We start from the raw sequence: 18,039 nt of genomic DNA, 5'->3' as shown, positions 1-18,039 counted from the left end.
TGAATGGGGTCTATTTCAGAAGACTTGAATTTAAATTTAACAAGTTTATTTGGAAAATTAGTATTAAATATATTTTAATAGTCTTTTCCGGATGCTTATTTGAAAAAGAAAATTATTTTTTTAGAGTAGATGTGTTTTTATTTTTTTAGTAAGCCTTCTCAGTTTTACTTTTAAGTGGTCTTTGTTTTGAAGCATCTTTTGGATTTTCCCCTTCCTCAGATTGGGGCCTCATTCATTTAGGTCTGGACTTGGTTTGGTGAGAAAGGTTTCTACCTGCCTTACATGCCTCTATAGTTCTACCCATTTTATAATCCATGCAGCATGAACTGCCCATCTCATCTTTTAAAAATACATTTTTATTTCCCTGTCCAAGAAACCAACATAGTTCTTCCTTGCCTGCCAAATCAACTTTAAAGATTCCCTTCTCTTCTCTTTTCCACCTTTTTTAAACATAAAGGGTTATTATATATTAAAGGAAAGTTAATGCTTTACCTCTGTAATAAGCATTTCCAGCAGATATAATTTTAATCTACAGGGGTGGGCAAAAATAAGTTTACAATTGTAAGTATGTGAAACAGAGTTTATTCTTGTAATATCATTTCCTTATTAATTATTATATTTCTAATTATTCTTATTAACCCCTTTTCCCACCCCCGTACACTGTCAATGTAAAGCATTGGAGAAACAAAGCTATTACTTTGTATAGCTTATCTAAGGACAGTGGGAGGAAGAGGATTTAAAATCATGTTAAAAAAACTGACCTCTAACTCTGTGGCCTCTAACTCTTGGTTATCTCACCTAACTCAGTTTCACACTTAGTTGGCCTGTATTAGGCTCCCCCTACCTTCAGTGGGTCTTTAGGTAAGAGTATTTTCTTCTTCTTTTTTTTTATTGCTTAAAGTATTACAAAGAGTATTACATATGTTTCCTCCCCCCCTTCCCTCCCCTTGACAGTTCCCCGGCCTCCCCTACCCCCCAGTGTCTTGCGTCCATTGGCTATGCTCATATGCATGCACACAAATCCTTCGGTCAATATCTTACCCCCCTTCCCGCCCCCCAACCCTCCCCGGCCTTCCTGCTGTAGTTTGACAGTCTGTTCGATGCTGCTCTGCCTCTATATCCATTTTTGTTCATCAGTTTATAATGGTCTTTATTATCCATAAAGGAGTGAGATCATGTGGTATTTTTCCTTCATTGACTGGCTTATTTCACTTAGCATAATCCTCTCAAGAGTATTTTCTTAATCTAACTTTGGGCCCTTAAGATATATCACTGCTATGGGATTTGGTTTCCTTATCCTATATAATAAAAACCTAATATGCTAAATGTCTGACCGTTCATTCGACCAGTCGCTATGACACGCACTGACCACCAGGAGGCAGATGGTCTGACTGGTAGGTTAGCTTGCTGCTGGGGTCCAGCCAATTGGAACTGGGCGAGATGGGCCGCACACACCCTGGACAAATCCGTGCACTGGGCCTCTAGTCTGAAAAATAAGACTAATAATACTTCTTGTTTAAAGAGAGGCCTATCTCTTCTATCATAATTATTTCTTTAGACAATGTAAGGTAGTCAGTTATTAGCTGTGTGATCCCTCAGAGTTCTGTTTTTTTTCCTGCCAGAATGGAGATTAGAAGATCTAATTCATGGTGTTATGTTAAGTATAACTTAGCTAATTAATGGGATGTTATATTAGCATAAAGCACTTAACTCTGTGGTTGGCATCTATTAGGTACTTCATAAATGGGAATGTTTCCTTCCAGGTCTGTGAAATGTTTCTAAGAATAAGTAAGTGTTGCCTTTTTAAATTGGGGGTTTTGTACATTCCTAGGACTTTGTGCATCCCTAGAATTTGAAATTTTATTCCTTGGAACTAACATTTGTTATAGTAGAAAAGTAAATTCTTGAGTTTTCACATGTCATTTTATAATTATAGAAGGAGATTACACTTTGGAAAATGATTGAACCTTGCATAGAACAAAGATAATGCCTTTTGCTCATATTCCCTTTATTATCTTGCCCTGAATTTTTTACGTAGCAGGTGGTTAATAATCATTTTTCTTTCTTCTTATATATACAGATAGTACACATCCTAAATATGACTTCTGCAAAGATAATTTCTTTTCTTTTACCACCTGATGAAAGTCTTCATTCACTGCAGTCTCGTATTGAGCGTGAAACTGGAATAAATACTGCTTCTCAAGAGCTTCTTTCGGAGACGGGAATTTCTCTTGATCCGCGGAAACCAGCCTCTCAATGTGTTCTAGATGGAGTAGTAAGTAAATTTTAATATATCTGAAATTCTAATATAAGAAATCTGTTTGCATAGAGAGATTGCATGCCCTGCATTTTTGGATGTGTATTTGAAATCCTCTGGGGGATAATTCTTTTACTTTTATCCCATTCATTTCTCCTACTGCTTTGCAAGATGAGCAAGATAGAAGTGAAACATTTGGTATTTTGAACGTACTATGACTTTTTCTTTGGTGCTAGCTCTCTCCTTTTTTTCCCTTTTTGTAATTGAAACCTAGAATCCTAAAATTAGACCAACAGTCTTATAGGTCCTGCCAGAGGATAGGTGGATGATAAAATATGATTGTGATCATGACTCTTTTTTCATTTTATTTGACTTTATTGAGGCATATTTAAATATTAAATAGCTTATCCATTTCAAGTGTATAATTTAGGGTTTTTTTGGTTTTTGTCTTAGCAAATTTACTTAGTTGTGTAGCCATCACCATGAATCAGCCTTAAAACATTTCCATCTCAGTAAGATTCTTCATGTCCATTAACTGTTAATCTCCATTCTGCCCACCCAAGGCAATCACTAATTTACTTTATATATCTATAGATTTGCCTTTTCTGAACATTTCACATAAAGGGACCATACAACCTATAGTCTCTTGTGTCAGACTCTTGAAGGTTCATTCTTGTCATAGTATGAATCTGTACTTCATTCCTTTCTATTACTAAATAATGTTCCAATTATATGGGTATATGTTATGACTTTTTTTGCTTTTGTCCTTTTGGGTCTGGTGATTGTTTTCACACTAACCCATACTAAAGTTATTTATTTTTCCTAAACAAAGTATGCTAATGAACATTGACCTTGTTCATTTGCATTTCACTGGTACTTGGAGAACCTATGATTATCAAGTGTATTTTAAAAAATTGTTTCTTTGTTTTTCAGAGAGGCTGTGATAGCTATATGGTTTATTTGTTTGATAAAAGTAAAACTGTATATGACGGACCATTTGCTTCCAGAAGTTTATCTGACTCTGTAAATTATATTGGTAAGTCTAGTCCATTTACTGATTGAGATTTAAACCTGAAATGATATCATTTGATTGAACATGATTAGTAGAAATGGTTTTTGGTGTTTTTGTTTTGTATCTCATACTTTAGCTTACTATTTATGGTGAAAAATTTCTATAGTTTGGAATGTGAAAAGGTAGGTTTTAAATCACCACCAGATCCCTCATTTGGGAAAAGACTTACTTTCCTTAGGATAGCCCTCTCACGGATGAATGAATCTCCATTATTCTTTAAGCCTACTTTTAGTTTATTTTTCATTATTTAAGCATGCTCAAATATTTCATTATATTCTATAAATACTGCTTAATGTTCAATTGTTTTCATTTATTCTGTGAGAATTATTCTTTACTTTTGAAGAAGGTAGCTGTCAATTTCTATCTACCCCAAACTAAAATCAAGCACAAAATTGTAAAATCAAGAAAATTGTGCATAACGGCTAAAATTATTTAATCTTTCTTTTGTTACTTTTTAATTAGTTTTTAAAGGACACATTTACAGAAAAAAATGATCAGGTAGTAGTACAGAGTTCTCATGTTATCCCTCTCCTCATTTGTAACATCTTACATCAGTGTTACAATAAATGAGCCAATATTTATTATTAACTAAAGTCCATATTTTATTCAGATTTCCTTAGTTTTTATCTGGTGTCCTTTATCTGTTCTAGGATCTCATCCAGGATACCACATTGCATTTTTAGTTGTCATTCTCCTTAGGCTTTTCTTGGCTGTGACAGTTTCTCAAACTTTCCTTGTTTTTTATGACTTTGACTGTTTTAGGGAGTACTGGTCAAGTATTTTGTAGGATGCCCCTCTGTTGCAATTTGTCTAATTTTCCCCCCTTCATGAATAGACTAAGATTATGGGTTTTTGAGAGAAAGATCACAGAAGTACCGTTCTTATCTATAACTAGGGGCCCGGTGCACGAAATTCGTGCACTGGGTGTGTGTGTGGGGGGGTGGGGGGGAGTTTCCCTCAGCCCAGCCTGCCCCCTCTCACATACTGGGAGCCCTCAGGTGTTGACCCCCATCACCCTCCAATCGCAGGATCGGCCCCTTGCCCAGGCCTGACACCTCTGACAGAGGCATAGACCCCCATCACCCTCCGATCGCCTGATCGGCCCCTTTGCCCAGGCCTGACGCCTCCGCCAGAGGTGTCAGGCTTGGACAGGGGACCCCCATCTCCCCCTGATCACTGTCTCTGACCCCTGCCCAGGCCTGAGGCCTCTGGCCCAGGAATCATGCCTGGGCAGGGGACCCCCATCTCCCTCTGATCGCTTGCTCCACCCCCCGCCCAAGCCTGACGCCTCTGGCCCAGGCATCAGGCCTGGGCAGGGGACCCCCAGCCCCCTCCAATTGCTGGCTCCGCCCCCCCGCCCAGGCCTGATGCCTCGGCCAGAGGAGTTGACCCTCATCACCCTCCCATCACCAATCACCAGATCGGCCCCTTGACCAGGCCTGAGGCCTCCGGCAGAGGTGTCAGGCCTGGGCAGGGGACCCCCAGCTCCCCACGGTTGCAGGCTCCGCCCCTGCCCAGGCCTAACGCCTCTGGCTGAGGCGTCCGGCCTGGGCAGTGGGGACCCGCAGCTGCAGTGGCCCTGCAATCGTGGGCTCCGCTTTAGGCCCAGGCAAGGGACCCCTAGCTCCTGGGACTACCAGCTTCGACCGTGCCCAGCTCCCATCACTGGCTCCACCCCTACTTCCTGCTATCACTGGCCAGGGCAGCAAAGGCGTCTGATTCTCCGATCATGGCTGGGGGGATCCGATCTTAGCTCCCCCCTGGGTTTCCGATCACTGTCAGTGGCAGGGGGCTTCTTCCTGCTTTCCCTTTTGCCTCCCTGCATTGTGCCTGCATATGCAAATTAGCTGCCATCTTGTTGGCAGTTAACTGCCAATCTTAGTTGGCAGTTAATTTGCATATAGCCCTGATTAGCCAATGAAAAGGGTAGCGTCGTACGCCAATTACCATTTTTCTCTTTTATTAGTGTAGATAATAAAAGTGTAATATGCTAAGTAGACTGGATGTCCTCCCGGACGACCTTCCAGACAAAGTTGGGGCTGTGATGGAAGCCCAGGTCCCGGTGCCTGTTGGTGGCCAGAGGGAAGCCCGGGTCCCAGGTGCTGGAGGGAAGCCAGTGCCCACAGCCGCGGAAAGGAAGTCCTACTCTTGCATGAATTTTGTGCATCGGGCCTCTAGTCACATTATATAAAGGGTACAAACCATCAACATTATGTATGCTGTTGTTGTGATCCTCGATCACTTGGCTAAAGTGGTGTTCGTCAAGTTTTCCCACTGTGTAGTTTAGTCTCCCCCAATCCTCCTTCCAATGCTGTACTCTTTGGAAGGAAGTCACTATATGGAACCCACATTTAAGGAGTGGGAAGTTATACTCCCCTTCCTTTAAGGTAGGACACCTACATAATTTATTTGAAATTTTTCTGGATACCAGATTTGTCTCTTCCATTTATTAATTTATTCAATTATATCAATCCTAGGGGGCCAGTGCACGAATTCGTGCACCTTGAAAGGAACTGTGGCTCTGAGGCTGCGGTAGGCACAGGGGCGGGTCTCAGCCCATCCTCCGTGCCCCCGCCCAGCCCCTCCTGCCACGCCCTCAGTTCCCTGTCTGCCAGCAGCCTCGCTCCCACCATTACTGCTCCCACATGCTGATGGCGCCAGCCCTGCTCCCACCCACTGACGGCGTGGAGTGATTGGGGCCAGTGCCAAGAGCAAGTGCGAGCGGGGCCAGCGCCATCAGTGGGTGAGAGCAGCAGCTCTGGCACCATCACCGGTGCAAGTGGGGTTGGCGCCAACAGCAGGTGCAAACGCTGGGCAGGACTGCAACACAGGGGAGCAAGGAATTTTCAGTAACTACCAGAGGCTCGCCCCGATGACAGCGACCAGCACCCCACCCTGGTCCGGTGCCCCCACTCATCTGCTCCTCCACTATCCTGCCACGGCCAATGCCTGCCATGTTCCTGCACGACCCCTGGTGGTCAGCGCACATCATAGCGACTGGTTGTTCAGTTCCGCTATTTGGTCTATTTGCATATTAGCCTGTTATTATATAGACAGGTAGATTCATAGATATTTATTTTATACTTTGAATTTTAATCTCATGCTAGTTTATTTATTTTATTAAAATCGCTGCAGCTTTGGCCAGTAGAAGTTTTTTTATTTTTTAAAAATATGTTTTTATTGATTTCAGAGAGGAATGGAGAGGGAGGGAGAGATAGAAACATAAATGATGAGAGATAATCATTGATCAGCTGACTCCTACACGCCCCACACTGGGGATCGAGCCTGCAACACGGGCATATACCCTGACCAGGAATGGAACCATGACCTTCTGGTTCATAGGTCAACACTCATACCACTGAGTATGCTGGCCGGGTGAGAAGCTCTTTTAATTGGCTTCCTTGCCTCTTTTACTTGCCTTATCAATGAGAATTTTCTTTCTTGTAGTACTTCCTTACTTCCTGGCACTAGACAATCTATTCCAGGCTCAGCTTGTATATTTCCTGCCCCAGTGCTAGAATCAGCCATTTTTCCAAGATACCTTGGTACCTTTTTTGGAGAACAGTATTAGAAAACAATTGGGACACTAGGTGCGCTTCTTGCTACTGGGTATGATTTCTTAAGTCCTTTCAGACTTTAGTGGGGGGGGGGGGGGGAAGAGATTGAAATTGTTTATTTTGGCCAGGCTTCCCTTCAAGACTTTTTTTAAAAAAGTGTTTTGTTTACTGTAGGAAACCTCAGCAATAAGTGTGATCATATAAGAAGAAAGATTAATCAAGGCTATTAATAATTATTAGGGAGGCAAAGATTTTTCTAGATATGGAACTTTATATTTTTGAAGTCTGCTTCAGATAATCTGTTTTTTCATTATGAACCCTAGTGTAGCAACCTTTCTCTGAAAGTTTTCATTCGAAAAGAATAACAATATAATTGCCACTTTAGAGTATAGGATAACTCTTTCACATCTACATAATTTCAAAACATTAAAATGGCATTTCATTGACCTTAACAAACATCCTCACTTGCCATGATTTTAGAAAGTACTATTCCCTTTACCAAAGAAAGAGCAAGAGAATTAAAAATAGATAAGAAAGCATCTCTTATTAAGCTGCTATTTACTCTGTATGTTTTCCTGAAGCTGAGTTGGTAGTTCAGGAGCTAACAGTTTATTATTCAGAGGCAGAAAAGACCATAGAAGATTGTGGAAGAGATGGGACTTGATTTAAAAATTGAAAGAATAAAGAATTTATATTGGCAAAAGAAAATAACAGTATTCCAGGTTGAAGGAAAGCAAGAAAAAGAAACAGATTATAGAAATAATCTCAAGCTTTGGGATTATGTAGTGATTATGTCTTATCTTTATTTTCCCTTCTATCGGGAGCAGGGTTTGTGTATTACAGGTGCTCAGTAAATGTATGTTGAACTTAATGAAACAGTGACAAGTGGTTCTTTCTAGCATCCATGGGAATGATATTTGTAAGGATTGGAAATCAAAGAATGATTAATGAACTCTAAAATCTTAAAAAGTAACTCGTCTCTTTTTCTCTCTTACCTATAGTACGGGACAGCAAAATACAGCTTCCAATTATACAGCTGCGTAAAGTATGGGCTGAAGCCGTGCACTATGTGTCTGGGCTAAAAGAGGACTACAGCAGGCTCTTTCAGGGACAAAGAGCAGCAATGTAAGTGGATTCTGTTGTTTACAGTGACAACGTCATGCACATTAACGTTCAAGAATTAATCTTGCCAGTTTTCACAAATAATTTTTTCATGCAATACTAAAATATTGGACCAATTTGAAATGTAATTTTCTGATCAGACTTATAGACTTCATACTAATGGTATGAAACCATTCAGTTGCAATGGCTTGAGAGTAGTTTTTGAGCAGAACATCTTAGTATAAAAGAAACTGTGTTGCCACAAACAGAAAGTCTTTAGAGATTAGATTCTATAGATCAGCTATTTCTCATAGATTGATAATAGAAACTTAGGCATTGGGCTTATGGCAATATAGTTTTTAAATTTTTGTTCAATATTTATGAAATGTTAATTTTTAAATCTTTTTTGGCTCTGGTTTAGGTTAAGTCTTCTTAGATATAATACTAACTTGACAAAAATGAAGAACGCTTTGATCTCAGCATCTCAGCAACTGAAAGCTAAACTGGAGTTTTTTCACAAAAGCATTCAGCTTGACTTGGAAAGATATAGTGAGCAGATGACTTATGGCATATGTAAGTTTTGGGGTAAAGTATTTGAAATAAGGGTCTAGTCTTTTGAAGCCCTCTGCTATTTTGCCTCCTTGCCTTGTATCAATTGTTTCTCTTGCATTCAAGATTAGAATAAGAGACATGTTTGTTTTGAATATTAGCTTTTATTTTAACGTTTAGTTGAACAACTTAACAGGAATCTTCCCCTCCCCCAATTGGACCAAAGTTAAGTTGTTTAGCTCCTGAAAAATACAAAAGTGATTTAAGAATTTATGATTTTCAAGCTCCATATAAAAAACTAGAGGCCCGGTGCACGGATTCGTGCACTGGTGGGGTCCCTTGGCCTGGCCTGCGGGGAACAAGCCAAAACCGGCTCTCCAACATCCCCTAAGGGGTCCTGGATTGTGAGAGGGCGATTGTTGGGTGATGCACCCCGGAATTGGGCTCCTTCCTCTCTGGTTCCAGGTGTGTCACCCAAGACTGCAGCTGTCAAGTCACCACAGCTTGGCAGCTCCTGTGTTGAGCGTCTGCCCCCTGGTGGTCAGTGCGCATCATAGCTACCAGTCAGACATTCGCTTAGGCTTTTATATAGATAGGTAGATACAAAATCCATATTGGAGTGACTTCTTAGCCAGGGAAATCCTAAACTACTTACCTTTCTGTAAGTAACAACACAAATAATTCTGTGTTTTTTCCCAAACCACCTACTATGTAAGTCCTACTTTTTTATTTTTCAGTATTTGACTTCAAGCTTATCTCCCTTCAGATACACTAAGGAAATGTAAAGAGCAGAGTTAAAATCAAATAATAAATTGAAGAGGTCACCACCAGCATTTCTGTTTGTTTTTTCCATTGAAACAAGTCCTTTTTTTATCTGGTTTGTATACTTGTCTTGAATAAAGTGTGTGTATCTTAGAATAAGTGATCAGCAGTGTCCAGGTGGGTGAATAAATTTACCCACTAGAGCTGGTTATGATTGATGTTTTATTTCTAGTTATGTATTATAGGTATTCTGGTCAATGGCAAAACATTATTTCATCAAATTATCTTGACTTATCTTATCAGTTGTATATCTGATACAGCGGTTAAAAGAAAGTAAAGTAGAAAGAATCCATATCAGCTCTATTTAAGATTAAATACATAGGTATCACTCAAAAAAAAAAAAAAGAGTGAGGTAGACATACATGTGCTGATATTAAAAGATCACTTGGATCTTTAATGGCAGTGATGTTTTAATTTGGGGAATAAAAGCAAAGAAAGGCAGGCATGTATAGATAGTCTCACTTGTGAAGGAAAGGGTATGCGTCTGTATAACATTAAATTAAGATCCCATAGGATGGAGTGTGGAGAGGAGGAAGAGTTTTCTTTTTTATATCCTTTTATAATGTTTGATTTTTAAAAAGTCATTTTCATGTATCATTTAAATAATTTTATTTCTTCTTTTGAAAGATAAAACCATCTGTATTAGTGTCCTAGGGATGCCATAACAAATTACTATGAATTGGGTGGCATAAAATAACAGAAATTGCCTAGCTGGGTATGGCTCAACTGTTGAGCATCGACCCAGGAACCAGGAGGTCACCTGTTTGATTCACAGTCAGGGCATATGCCTGGTGGGTGTGCAAGAGGCAGCCAACCAATGATTCGCTCTCATCACTGATATTTCTATCTCTTTCTCCCTCTCCCTTCCTCTCTAAAATCAATAAAAATATATATTTTTTAAAAACAGAAATTTAGCATCTGACAGTTCCAGAGGCTAAAAGTCTACTCTCAAGGTGTTGGCATGACCATGATCCCTCTGAAACTTGTGGAGAGGAATCCTTCCTTGCTTCTTCCTGGCTTCCGAGATGTTTATCAGCAGTCCTTGGCATTCCTCGGCTTGCAGCTGTAGCACTTTAGTCTCTGCCTCTGTCGTCAAATGGAACTCTCCCTTCATATATCTGCATCTCTGTGTCTCTTCTCTTCTTTTAAGGACCCTAGTTATACTGTCCACCTACTCCAGATTGACCTCACGTTAATTTAGCCAACTATCTGCAGTGACCCTATTTGTAAATAAGGGCACATTCTGATGTACTGAGTTAGGGTTTCAGCATAACTTTTGGGGGGACACAACCCATAACACCATTTTTGATGTTGACAGTCATGGAGGTGGGTAGGTCAGTAATTAAAACTATGACTGTTTCTGAAATAACCAATTAAAACTTTTTTTTTTTTTAGCCTCAGAAAAAATGTTAAAAGCATGGAAGGAAATGGAAGAAAAGGCTATCCATTATGCTGAGGTAAAATCACTGAGCTTGTTCTGTGTGTTTACTTATTTCTGAGGTCTCCCTTAGAAACTTTCTTTGGTTTTGATATGTAGAGTATCTTTCATGTCATTCCTGAATATCAACTATCTATAGTTGATATAGTGGAAAAAAATAAAGGTGTTTTGTGTATATAGTGGATAAAAATAAAGGTGTTGGGCAAATGAGACTACTAGTAAACTAAAGCCTCCATGAGCTTCAGTTTCCATATTATATCATGGGGACTATACATACCTTTTCTAGTAAGGTTATGCAGATTGAATGGTAATAAGTAATAAATGGCAGTTATCACTGTAAAACAACAGTGATATACGACTGGTTTAGGTAGGATGGCTGCACATCCTGATTTACCTGGGTCAGTCCATTTGCACCTGTCTTGCCATACTTATCAATGGTACTTTCATTGTCAACGTTATGCAGGTTTGGACAATAAATTATATGGTCACATTAGGTATAGGTTATTCTCTAGGTGACAGATTCCTTCCTTACATTTGTCTATGGTCCCACTAAATTGTTGTTGTCCTTGGTGTGAAAACTTACCCTAACAACACGAGTGGGACAGTTTGTATCCTGGGGTGGGAAATCCAGTGTCTTTATCATTCTTATTTCAAGGCAGTTGGGAAGAAGAGGCAATGAAAATCATAGAACTGAGATGAAGTGGTTTTGGTGGTCATTTTCTCTCTATGTTGTTAGTGACACATATTCTTTTACTTCTCAGGAGGAGAAAGTAAATGCTAGTAGTTTACTGTTGTTAGGAGAGAAAAGTGAGAAGCTAGGAATAAGTATGTTCTCGTGTGAAAGATTATCAGAATCTGAAAGATAAAAGACTTACATAAAATCAGTATTTCCTATTAAATCATTTATTTCTCCTCTTCAGGAGTCATTCTTTGTCTGCGTTCTTCTCTGTATTGTGTGGTGGTGAGCCTGTCATTCCTTTTACGTTTCATCATACTGTAGGTAGGTGTCATTGGATACCTGGAGGACCAGATCATGTGCCTGCACACTGAAATCATGGAGCTACAGAAAAGCCCTTATGGGAGACGTCAGGGAGACTTGATGGAATCTCTGTAAGGACATACTCATGTCGTTGGTATTGGTATTTATAATTTTTTGTAGCAGATCACTCCTTCTGTGTATTTCTGGCATATTTAGTCTATATCTGTTTATTTTCTATAGTTTTTCTTTCCCCAAATATCTTGGCATCATTTTTAAAAGGGAAGTTTTTTCTTCATCACTGGAAATTTTGGAAATAACTCTTAGGGTTGACCTCTGCTATTTTAATCAAAGAATCTTTTCAGTATGACTGTTAAGAATTTTTCAAGTATTCTAAGTTACAAACTATTTCCCTACTTACCATAGGTATTGCCTATTAAATGCCCTAAATGAGGTAAACTTCCTAAATGTTTGGATTAGAAACTTCAGATATTTGTCTCTAATCACAAGCCATAATTTTTGCACATTTAAGTGTTTCTGGTACAAGGATCAGATATGTGGTGGTAGACCACAGCAGATAAGAAGTGTATTACACTTTGCATTTAAGATCTTGCTTATCACTCAGTGAAATTCTCTGTAAAATATTCGTTGGCAATATATACTTTAAAATTGGATCATTATTCTCTTCAAATAATATTATTCATTTCAAGTTGTGGATCATTAGAGTCATTAAATTATCTTCACATAGAAACATATTTTCTCTTTTGTAGGGAACAGCGTGCCATTGATCTGTATAAGCAGTTAAAGCACAGACCTCCAGGTAAGACACTTTCATCATAGTACACAAAGGCATTTTAAGAAACCATCCCCAGCCTAACAAATCCTAGGGATTAGATTTTAAAACAGCTGCAGAATAAGTTCCAGTTTTGGTATTTCAATTGAGATATTTATATGTAACAGCTTTTAGTTTGTGAGAATTTAGGAGATTAGGAAGGCAAAGTTACAAGAAAATTGAGATTAAAAAAATTTTAAGGAAAACTTGAAAGGAAGGAATAAAAGAGGGAAAGGGGAATTCAAAGAGGAAGAGGAAACAAATGTGGGAAAGTTGGAAAAAAATAAGTGCTGCTTAACACATTTCGTACCGCTCAGGAGTTTTCTCGTGTTTCGCGCGCCATCTGTTAAGGACCACTCACGAGTGTTCTCGTTTTTCACGCCCATGGAAAAAGGACATCAACCGAAGGACTTGTATGCATGCATATAAGCATAACCAATGGACATAAGACACTGGGGGGTAGGGGAGGCCAGGGGATTGTCAAGGGCGGGGGAAAAAAAGGACACATATGTAATACCCTTTGTAATACTTTAAGCAATAAAACAATAAAAAAAAAAAGGAGCAAATCTAGATTCTTATGTAAATTTTGTTTGGTCCCTCTTCATAGAGGAAAATGTTTTACGCAGTACCATATGTACTAGGAACTTTTGATTGTTTAATTGTTTTTGTAAATAAAAATGTTATAATTATTGAAAAACAACAACTAAAGTGCATTATGATGATTTAAATAACGTGCAGTTTGCCCAAAAACGTGCGGTCCCGGGCGTATGTCTTAGAGATTTCTATGCGGTACGCAATATGTTAAGATTAGAGAGGATGGTAGGGAGTTGATGCTACAGGTTCAGGTGTGGAATGGTCAGAGAGAAGGCTCATGTGCTGGGCCAAAGCAGTTTACCTTGAAAATGAGGCTTTCACCTAACCTGGTCACTGGTTGCTTGCTTCATTGGCAAAACAATTCTTTTTGAACATCTGTTGAATACAGAACATAGGCTACTGGAAAGAACATAGGATTGGGAATTGGAAAGCTTGAATTCTAGATTGGACATTTTCCTGGCCAACTAACTTGGGCAAATTACCTAACCTCTCTCCATCTCCTTTCCCTTTTCTGCAATATGGGGTTGAAACCTAGCTTTACTAACTCAGTGCGTGTGTGTGTGGTATTGTATAATGCTTTAGAAACAAAAAGTATTATGTACCTTCAAGATAATAACCTTTAGTTAAAAATTGATTTGTTTTGAAGGGTATCTCTGGGTCCTTTCATTAGTGTATGAGATTTGGCTTAAGTCAGCTAGCTTTTTCTAAGTTTTTATGGGCAGTGAACAGATGAATAAACATGAAAATCCAAGCAATCTAGTTGAAGCAAGAGCCTCCTTCCTTCGAGGCAGTGAAAGTTATCCTGTTTCTAAATAAATGATGTTTATTCCCCAAGAAAGACTGATCTCTTGGCTAAAAGGCTGCATGTGTCTGAGGCTTGTGTTAGTATGGGTTAAAGGTGGCTGAGGATACAATGATAAATGTATATATCTATGTATGCACAAACACATACTTGTAGATATATAATTATAGATATATAATCTTAAAATCATCTCAGTTTTGAATTTAAGTGGAGATGTTATCAATTAAAACTAGTTTCAGATTTTTAGGCATTTTTGTTTGGAGGCTGACATGTTCATACAGAAGAGAGGTTATACCCACTGACTGAGGTCTTTTATAGATCACTCCTACAGTGACAGCACGGAGATGGTGAAGATCATTGTGCATACTGTGCAGAGTCAGGACCGGGTTCTGAAGGAGCTGTTTGGTCATCTGAGGTAGAAAAATAATTTTATTTCCTATTCAGAAGCCAGAGTATTTTTATCAGATTCCTTCCAAAGTATAATATTCCTTTTGATAAATACATTAGATTCAGGAAGAGTTCTGGCAGTGTCTTGGGTATCTTGACCACCCCTGTGTACATTTAGGTGTCCTGTCTTTGTGCATTGCTTTGGAGATCAGACATTAAATATGCCTCTGATTGTGGTTTATTTACTTACCTGGGTTTGGGAGTATGTTGTAGAGTCTTGGGGGATGTGTAAGGGTCTGACTTTGATTTCATCTCTCTAGCAAGTTGTTGGGCTGTAAGCAGAAGATTATTGATCTACTGCCCAAGGTGGAAATGGCCCTCAGTAACATCAAAGAAGCTGACAATTCTGTCATGTTTATGCAGGGAAAGAGGCAGAAAGAAATATGGCATCTCCTTAAAATTGCCTGTGTAAGTAACTTTTAGTGAATTATTTAATGTGACATTGATATGCTCTTATTCCCTGCAAAAGGAATTTTTGTCAGCATGACCTGGGTCCTCTTGAATGTGTATATTGTGTTGGGTTGATGCTTGTGTTCTTTCCTTGGTGCCTGACAGCAGTTCAGATGAAGGACTTCATGATCACCCTTCATTTGATCTTTCCTTTCCAGTCTCATGTTTTTATACACCTTCAAGCCCTAGACCACTGTATTATCCCAACCTGATTTGGGGTTAGACATGCCTGACTAATCAAAAAGATCTTTTGTTCAAGTGGGTTTTTTTTTCCTTCCAACTAAAGTGGAATAAGGTGGGTAGATACATTTGGTTTTAGTCAATGAAGAATGGGCTGGGGACAGGATAGTGATATGTAATACCCACGACTGGAAATAGTTTTGTGCAGAAATACTCTGGGTGTACATGTAAGTTGTGATAGAAATGTAAGTCTTAGGAATATGGTAGGAAGTTGTTTAAATTAGTGAAGATGCTTGTCTATAATCTTTTTTTTTCCCTTCAGACACAGAGTTCGGCTCGGTCCCTTGTAGGGTCCAGTCTAGATGGTGCAGTAACTACCCCTCAGGCATCAGCATGGCTGCCCCCGACTTCGGCAGAACGTGAACATCCTTTGTCATGTGTGGTAACTCCTCAAGATGGGTGGGTTCACTTTGTAACAAGATAGTTGTTTTTATAAGCAGTGATAGGAATGAGGCAGTAGAGCATAGTGGTTAAGGCATAGTCTTCGGTGCCCTATAGACTAGGGTTGAGTCCTGACTGTCCTTTTGTAATAAATAACCTTGTGCAATTAAGTTAACTCTTTTAATGTTCACATTTCCTCATCTGCAAAATGGGAATTGCTGTGAAAAGTCAATTAGACAACAAATGTAAAGTACTGGGAAGTAAATATGTATTCAGCAAATGTTACTTATTAGTTCAATTCATATTCTAAGTTCTCTCTCTGTTATTGGCTTATCAGTTCTTTTACCCAAACTTTATTCTTCCCATAATCATTTATCTCTGAGAAATTTTGCTGTCCTTTTGCATTTATCATTTTGGGGTCTTGATCACCCTTCTGATAAATGATTGAGTTTAATCTTCTGTATTTTATAACTTAGTGTGTCTAACATCAGACTTTTTTAATGCCTTAAATCAGTTTTGCAAATAAGAACTGAAGTTTGAAGCTCTATATTTTCTTTTATTAATTCCTACTCTTCTGCTAAAAGCTGAATGACTATTCATTTCTGTTATTTTTCTCAGCATAAGATGTGCCGTATCCAGAGCCAGTGGCTCTTTGCTAGCTTGTGTATTGTCGCTTTTCTCACAATTCATGGAGACCTCTACAGCACCAGCATTTCCTGGAAGCTCTGCCCATAATTAGTTTTGCAGAAGTGCAGCCATGTTACATCACTGCTCAGGAGGTCGTGCAGTTTACATATTCTGTACTCTACTTATATGAGAGAAAAGCACATGGCAGGAAGGCAAGCTGATAACAGGTATTTTATTTTTTTAAAGAAAGCAAGTTCCAGGTTACATCTTGGGGTCATTGTAGATTTGACCCGGTATACAATACATCCACAGCTATAGCACAGGCTATAATCAATTATATAGACTTTAGGAAATAATCTCATTAATCAGAGTTAAATCATGTAAATTTTAATACATTACGAACCTTTTTGCTTTCATTAAAGGCATGTAGTTTTGTTAGGGGATGCTAATGGTCCCAGATGTCAACTTTATACAGTGAATTTCATATTTGAGGTTGTGGTTATTTGCAAAACAAAATTCCTGTATCCGACAGGAATTTTAAATATACTTTTCAGTAGGAATACATTATAAAGAAAAACTGATTTCAATTATTATGTGGTACTTAACCTCCAGGGATTGGGAACTGTTGACCTCAATTTTTCCATCTGTTGAAAAGGAGCTGAATTAGAATTTAGTTCTAAGCTAATAGTGGCCATCATCCATAGCCTCAAGCTGATTCTAATAGGGCAGGAACTCTGAGGGGCGGTAAAAGGCGAGAATAGGGGCCATATGGAAGGTGGAAACCAGAATCAGGATTGCCTGCAAATGTAAACTTCCAGGAATCTTCTCGGTTCTGGTCAGCTCCCCTGTCACACTGTTTCCTTCTGCTCTCCTCAGGAATCAGCTTGCTTGTTTCATTTTTTCGTTGCTGTCATCTGTAGTTTCCAACCAGCTTTTCACCTTCCCTGATCTTTGCAGAACAGATTATACTTTTGTATCTTCTCCCCTGCATTTCTTTCTCTGAAAAGTCAGCATGGTGATGTGCTTCCTAATTGTAATGAAAGGGAAATATTCCAGAAACAAAAAGAGATCTTTTATCTGTCTGTGCCACAAGGACCTACCCCCACACCCCCATCCAGTTTGCATTTCTGGGGTAGGGTGTGTGTGTGTGTGTTGTATATAAGTGTCACTTTTATTTCAGAGTAAAATCAGATTGGAATTATAGTGGACTTATTGGTAAAGCTGGGCAGAGGCAACAATTGGAGTAATAGGCAGGACTATGCCTCTGGGTGGGAAGGATAAGGAAACTGAAGCCTACAGGAATCAGCTGCATTGGGGTGCAGGGGTGCAGGAAGGGCATTGATCATCCTGACCCTGAAGACCAAAAAGTAGAGAAAATTCATATGTTCTTTTGCAGAATTTGAAAAGGTTTTTTTTTTTCTTTTTTTTTCTTCTTCATTTCACAGGGAGACTTTGGCACAAATTATAGAAGAAAATGTGAACTGTCTTGGCCATTTAAGCACTATTATTCATGAAGTAAATGAGGAGCAGAGCAGTAGAATGATGGTAAGTTTTATATGGACATGGATGTGTGTTTTAGGTATTTTGCAAAGGGTTTAACTTTCCTTAACTGGCATTTGGGATGCATATGAGGAACAGAACTGAGAGGAAAGAGAAAGAGCATTTGAGGAATATCCTTGACCTCAAATCCCCATCTTCTCTTACTCGTGCATATACCAGGATTATGTCATCAATCATCTTCAACAGTAGCATTTTTGGGCAAATTAAATGATTGATAAACTTTCTTTGCAATATGATCTCTGAAATTAAATGGTTTGTACTTTTCTGCTTCAATAATCAATTTTCTCCAATAAGATGAAGCAGGATTTATATTTGAATTATAACTAATTCAAAT

The 18,039-nt window shown here is 38.9% G+C and overlaps 1 protein-coding gene across 3 annotated transcripts in view; it reads left to right on the top strand.

Moving 5' to 3' along the window:
• Positions 1–18,039, top strand: part of CHUK (component of inhibitor of nuclear factor kappa B kinase complex) — a gene marked incomplete at its 3' end in the record, with an annotated part of 31,526 nt that overhangs the window by 11,907 nt on the left and 1,580 nt on the right. Inside the window, exons 10-20 of one of the 3 annotated variants that reach the window (XM_081104579.1) lie at positions 2,081–2,275; positions 3,191–3,293; positions 7,888–8,011; positions 8,409–8,560; positions 10,754–10,815; positions 11,797–11,906; positions 12,543–12,592; positions 14,319–14,415; positions 14,708–14,855; positions 15,400–15,536; positions 17,591–17,690. In XM_081104579.1, the coding sequence (XP_080960705.1) occupies positions 2,081–2,275; positions 3,191–3,293; positions 7,888–8,011; positions 8,409–8,560; positions 10,754–10,815; positions 11,797–11,906; positions 12,543–12,592; positions 14,319–14,415; positions 14,708–14,855; positions 15,400–15,536; positions 17,591–17,690 (1,278 nt within the window). Of the gene's footprint in view, positions 1–2,080; positions 2,276–3,190; positions 3,294–7,887; positions 8,012–8,408; positions 8,561–10,753; positions 10,816–11,796; positions 11,907–12,542; positions 12,593–12,921; positions 13,297–14,318; positions 14,416–14,707; positions 14,856–15,399; positions 15,537–17,590; positions 17,691–18,039 lie in introns of those variants that run through there. The other 2 variants (XM_081104581.1, XM_081104580.1) reach the window with 2 other exon arrangements.

This window comes from Myotis nattereri (assembly GCF_964212035.1).
Source record: "Myotis nattereri genome assembly, chromosome: 13".
In the NCBI taxonomy this organism is placed as follows: Eukaryota; Metazoa; Chordata; class Mammalia; order Chiroptera; family Vespertilionidae; genus Myotis; species Myotis nattereri.
Note: the sequence above shows the minus strand (reverse complement) of the source record. Positions and strands in the feature narration are given on the sequence as shown.